This window comes from Sprattus sprattus, assembly GCF_963457725.1.
Source record: "Sprattus sprattus genome assembly, chromosome: 11".
Taxonomy (NCBI): domain Eukaryota; kingdom Metazoa; phylum Chordata; class Actinopteri; order Clupeiformes; family Clupeidae; genus Sprattus; species Sprattus sprattus.
The window spans coordinates 26,759,578-26,765,534 of NC_137909.1; the positions used below are offsets into that span (position 1 = coordinate 26,759,578).

The window sequence follows — 5,957 nt, forward strand, 5'->3', positions numbered from 1 at the left end:
TAATGTAGTCTCTGTGGTAGTGTAGTTTCAGGTAAGTCACAGGTGTGGTTGTAGTCTTTGTGGTAGTGTAGTCTCAGGCTAGTCACAGGTGTGGTGTAGTCTCTGTGGTAGTGTAGTCACAGGTGTGGTTGTAGTCTTTGTGGTAGTATAGTATCAGGTGAGTCACAGGTGTGGTGTAGTCTCTGTGGTAGTGTAGTCACAGGTGTGGTTGTAGTCTTTGTGGTAGTATAGTATCAGGTGAGTCACAGGTGTGGTGTAGTCTTTGTGGTAGTGTAGTCACAGGTAAGTTACAGGTGTGGTGTAGTCATTGTGGTAGTGTAGTCTCAGGTAAGTCACAGGTGTGGTGTAGTCTCTGTGGTAGTGTAGTCACAGGTGTGGTTGTAGTCTTTGTGGTAGTGTAGTCACAGGTAAGTCACAGGTGTGGTGTAGTCTCTGTGGTAGTGTAGTCACAGGTGTGGTATAGTCTCTGTGGTAGTGTAGTCACAGGTAAGTCACAGGTGTGGTGTAGTCTCTGTGGTAGTGTAGTTTCAGGTAGTCACAGGTGTGGTGTAGTCTCTGTGGTAGTGTAGTCTCAGGTAAGTCACAGGTGTGGTGTAGTTTCTGTGGTAGTGTAGTTTCAGGTAAGTCACAGGTGTGGTGTAGTCTCTGTGGTAGTGTAATCACAGGTGTGTTGCAGTCTCTGTGGTAGTGTAGTCAAAGGTAAGTCACAGGTGTGGTGTAGTCTCTGTGGTAGTGTAGTCACAGGTGTGGTGAAGTCTCTGTGGTAGTATAGTCACAGGTGTGTTGTAGTCTTTGTGGTAGTGTAGTTTCAGGCTAGTAACAGGTGTGTTGTAGTCTCTGTGGTAGTGTAGTTTCAGGTAAGTCACAGGTGTCGTGTAGTATCTGTGGTAGTGTAGTCACAGGTGTGGTGAAGTCTCTGTGGTAGTGTAGTCACAGGTGTGGTGAAGTCTTTGTGGTAGTGTAGTTTCAGGCTAGTCACAGGTGTGTTGTAGTCTCTGTGGTAGTGTAGTTTCAGGTCAGTCACAGGTGTGGTGTAGTCTTTGTGGTAGTGTAGTCTCAGGTAAGTCACAGGTGCAGTGTAGTCTCTGTGGAGGTGTAGTCACAGGTGAGGTGAAGTCTCACTGGTAGTTTAGTTTCAGGCTAGTCACAGGTGTGGTGTAGTCTTTGTGGTAGTGAAGTTTCAGGCTAGTCACAGGTGTGGTGAAGTCTCTGTGGTAGTGTAGTCACAGGTGTGGTGTAGACTCTGTGGTAGTGTAGTCTCAGGTAAGTCACAGGTGTGGAGTAGCCTCAGGTGTGTCTGACTCCTCCCTCCTCTCCCTCCACAGGTCAGCTCACATGCTGTCCAGGTACAGGCCCCGCTCCCTCATCATGGCCGTGACCCGTAACGAGATGACCTCCCGCCAGTGCCACATGTACCGCAACGTCAAGCCCGTGTTCTACAACCAGCCCGCCCACGATGTCTGGGCAGAGGATGTGGACCAGCGCGTCATGTTCGCCATGGAGATGGGTAAGGGTCCAGTGCTCAGTTTCCATGGAATTAGCCAATGACAGAAAGGAGCCCGTTGCTAAGGGTCTTAGTTACCTGTTTGTAAATCAAATCAAATCAAATCAAATCAAACTTTATTTGTATGGCGCATTTCATACACAAAGGTAACACAATGCGCCTCACAGTAGGAAAGAAAGATAAGGAGGGAGGGGGGGGGGGGGGTTAAAAATACTTGTAAAGAGACACAGATAGATAAATAAGTAAACGTTACATAAATGTTAAATAGATACATTTTACATGACAACAGGTCACCACATGACAGCAGGGCATCACATAACACATAACAGCAGGGCGCCACATGACTACAGGGCATCACATAACCCATGACACCAGGGCATCATGACAACATCTGGGTTAGATTTGTATAACTTTGTGTACTGGCGGTAAAAGTGTAAAATCCAAATCCCCTCTTTTCTCTCCAGGCAAGCACCGCAAGTACTTCAAGTCTGGAGATGTGGTGATCGTCGTCACCGGCTGGCGTCCAGGCTCCGGCTACACCAACACCATGCGTGTTGTTCTGGTGCCTTGAGCGCTACCTATGAACTGAACCGCTCTCCATCCCCCCCTCCCCCAGAACTCCCCCATAACAAGAAACCATGAGTCTCTCTGTGAGGCTCCCGCCGTTAAACAGACACGTGAAGTCTAAGGACCTGTAACCCTGGCGTTTTTTTCCCAGATGGCTTGGAGGAATACCAACCACTGGGTACCACAGTGCCACTTCTCACACTACTCCTCTCCCCAACACAAACCGGTGTCTCATCTTCATTGTCCAGCAGCGTTTTGCATCATCAGAGCTTGAGTGCGGAAGACTATGTGAATGTGTGAATGTGTGTGTGTGTGTGAGTGTGTGTCTTCGTTGTGCTTCGAACTGTGAAGACCGAGGGAACTGTGAAGAACAGGGAAGACCACAGAGGGAGTTTTTGTCGACCTCCCCCCTCCATTGACCAGCCTCCAGCCTGTCCATGCAGGTTTCACTGGACTGACACACTGAGACTGAACACATGCTGTGATGCAATGGTGCCACTGGACATCCACCTATTAAAGAGATGACCACTTGCAGTAATGTCTCTCTCTCTGTCTCTCGTTCACTCTCTCACTACGGCCAGAATTTACGGGTGGTGAGACTTTCACATGACCCCAAATAGGACTCATAAGAAAGTGATTTAAGCATTTAATTTGTCAGGGAAAGACGTAAGCTTGGAACTTCCATGGGAAGGTTATTCACGCCGTACATGAAGGATAATGCTCACACTCTCACACAGCTGATGCACATATGTAGACATATAACCGTTTACTTTACCGTTTACTTTCCTTCTGAATTTAAACAAACGCCTTAGAACTGTAACAAGAGTATATTATACTCTTGTTACAGTTCTAAAGGCGTTTGTTTAAATTCAGAAGGAAAGTAAACGGTAAAGTAAACGGTTTGGCAATATGTTCTGTCTATGGATGTAATACATTACTTTAACATTAACCATTTGGGCGTCACCATCCTTAAATATCTTCCTTATCAAGTGCCAATGTCAAATTTCGTTGTATGCCAATACAATGACCATAAAGGCTTTTCTAGTCTTCTTCATCTTCTATAACCAGTCTGACGTACTCACATATCTAATGTTTGTTGTCAGTTGGCGTAACCTAGAGGATATGCAGCGCAACTACTAACATAACTAGTTTACGAGTCTGTAGGCCTTCAAAATGACTTGACACATGGGCCTCCTTGGAAATAATAACACACGGAGGTGTACGCAGTTAAAGAAATTGACATACAAACATGCACAAATACTATGCTATTCGGAGTCTAAAAAAGCTGTTCTTTTGTTATTAATGCAACATGACAAGTTTGTTTTCTTGCCTTCACATCGGATAAGAGCACCTGCTACCTTCCACCTTGCATGAATTCGTCTGTGTTGTGTAATTTTACAAAGAAGCCAGGAGACGTGGGTCCAGTTTGTCAGTTTATTCACCTGGCACAAACGACAATATATTGGGACTCCGTAGTGCAGCAGCGTGGATCACAACATTTTATGCGTGACTCTGATATATTCAATTACAATTCAATTACAAAATATACAATAGAAATATCCAAAGACAATACAAAACATGTGCAATGTAAGAGGGAGCTGAAATATTAGCTATGCACACGTGTTAATATGAACTTCGATAATATATACATTCAGATGTGCATAATTACTAAAACAAACACACTATTAACATAAGGACAGAATGTGGAACACCTTTCCAAAATCAGTATGGATTTAGGACGTTCAGTCATTGCATTCTAAGATGATAGTGTGGAGCTCTCTTAATGCACAACTCACGTGACTCTTATCCTCCGAACTCTGAGGAGAGCCACTCAGCTCAACATGCATATCCTCTAGAGCAGGGGTGGGCAATTCATCTCCCCAAGGGCCCACGTGAGATAGTGGGACTGTTGTGGAGAGCCGGACCAATAGGCTGAACTCAATTCAGCATGAATAATAAGCATGTTTTTGCAGTGGTAAAGGTGTGCCTAGACGACCAATACACATGGCACACACACACACACACGAGAGCAAGCTTGCAATGCAATAGTATAAGTATACAAATGAATAGTAATATCAATTTTTATCGTTGAACGTTTAATTCCTAAATTACCATTGACCTCCGCGGGCTGGTCAGGGACAGCCAAGGGGCCGCAAATGGCCCTGGGGCCGCACTTTGCCCAGGTCTGCTCTAGAGGTCACTATTTCCCCAACAGCATGACTTATGCACATGCTCAGTAGGTTTTAATAGCCCAAAAAGGATGCAAGTGGAAGAAACCAAATCTTCACTGTTACACATTTGCTGCTTGCTTTTGCCTTTTTGTCTTAGTTGGAAAACACGGGTGGCCCAGGCAGATTTATATTCATTAACATGTAAATGTAGTTGAGAGAGGAGAGGGGGGAGTGCGGTGCTCAGGCAAGTGCGCTCAATTTGTCGTTGATCCGGATGTACAAAGAAAGAGTGCCTGGAATCTTTCCTGGGTACGCCACGTTAAAGGGGCCTCATTTACGAAGCCTTGCATCGAATACAATGTAGCATCACATGTAGAAACGAAGCTAGAAAGCTGCATAAACACAACAAAACTTGGATGTATGAAACTGTGCGCAACTTTTCTTTATGCATCCCGATCAGCAAACTCGTAATGAAAGTAGTTGTAGTGCCTGTAACTGTCGCCAACTGACTAAAACCATTAGGAACGTGTGCAAGCCAGACATGAAGCTGGCATGGAGGAACTCACATTATCATAATCATTTCAATGTTAATGCATCTAATGTGTGAAAGAGAAAGTGTGAGCAACGTTTGTGTGCATATGCAACATTCGTGCAGGAGGCTCCTCCATGAGATTAGGAAGACAAAACACATGGGATAACCTGTGATGACAGAGGGCAGGCTTCTCTCAGTTGAGGGGTTCCAAGCTAGGTGCAGTGGAAACGGATGATTAGATATAGTCTTGGCAGCGCCTGCACTCTGAACTATTTATAGACACCCGTGTGTCTGTTCAGATCCACTGGAAGGACAGACAAGGGAATACTTTTGTTTTGCTTCTCACTTATATCTGAGCTCTCTTGCAACAAAAAAAAACCCTCATTTGAAATACATATACATCAGTGTGAAGGAACACAAAACTCCTGTTTCTGAGTGCAAGTAGTCTATGCAAGAAAGCACAACATTAATACAGCAAGGTCTTGCATGTCCTCCACAGTAGGTAGAAACAGTAGTCAAATACCAGATATACAGTTCTCACTTGAACTGAAAGTGTCTTTGGTTAAATGGTCTGCAAAATTAAGTCATAGAAATGTCCTCAATAATATCCGAGTTGACTTGCAAAAAAAAAAGTTATTTGAAATACAAACATCAGTACACAAAGCTATTGTTAGTGAGTGCAAGTAGTCGGCTACATAAATATACAAAATACTGATGCAAGACATATGACATATGTGATGCAAGACATATGTCTCCTGGAGCCAGTAGGGCAACGTGTTAATAACGTACACACACCAAGGAAAGCATACAGGCCTAGTTGTTCTGAGACACTGGAGATGAATGAGTCTGAGGAATAGATAAACGCATAAGAGTACTGTCAATAAAAGTTTATAATTGCTTCAGATGAAAAAAGTGGAAAAAATAAACTTTAAAGGTGGGCAGCTAGTCTAATAGTTTTATTTTGGGCATAGTGGACTGGACTGCCCAATACGTTTTCTGATTGGTTATTACCCAGGCTGTATCACTCCAACTCATTCGAAGTAGTTGTCTAATTTCATTCGAAAATAGTTCCTCGACTGAATGTAAATTACGCTTTAACAGTATAAATATACGTTTTGTTACGACGATTGTCGCATTTTAAACAGAAAGCAACCTTTTGTAAACCATTCAAAGACTCATGTTA

The 5,957-nt window shown here is 43.8% G+C and overlaps 1 protein-coding gene across 1 annotated transcript in view; it reads left to right on the forward strand.

Annotated features, from left to right (window-relative positions):
- Window positions 1-2,441, forward strand: part of LOC308372625 (pyruvate kinase PKM-like) — a gene marked incomplete at its 5' end in the record, with an annotated part of 10,602 nt that extends 8,161 nt beyond the window's left edge. Inside the window, 2 exons of the mRNA XM_080847843.1 lie at window positions 1,326-1,507; window positions 1,969-2,441. Of these exons, the coding sequence (XP_080703969.1) occupies window positions 1,326-1,507; window positions 1,969-2,075 (289 nt within the window). The 3' untranslated portion in view covers window positions 2,076-2,441. The remainder of the gene's footprint in view (window positions 1-1,325; window positions 1,508-1,968) is intronic.
- Window positions 2,442-5,957: the final 3,516 nt, after the last annotated feature.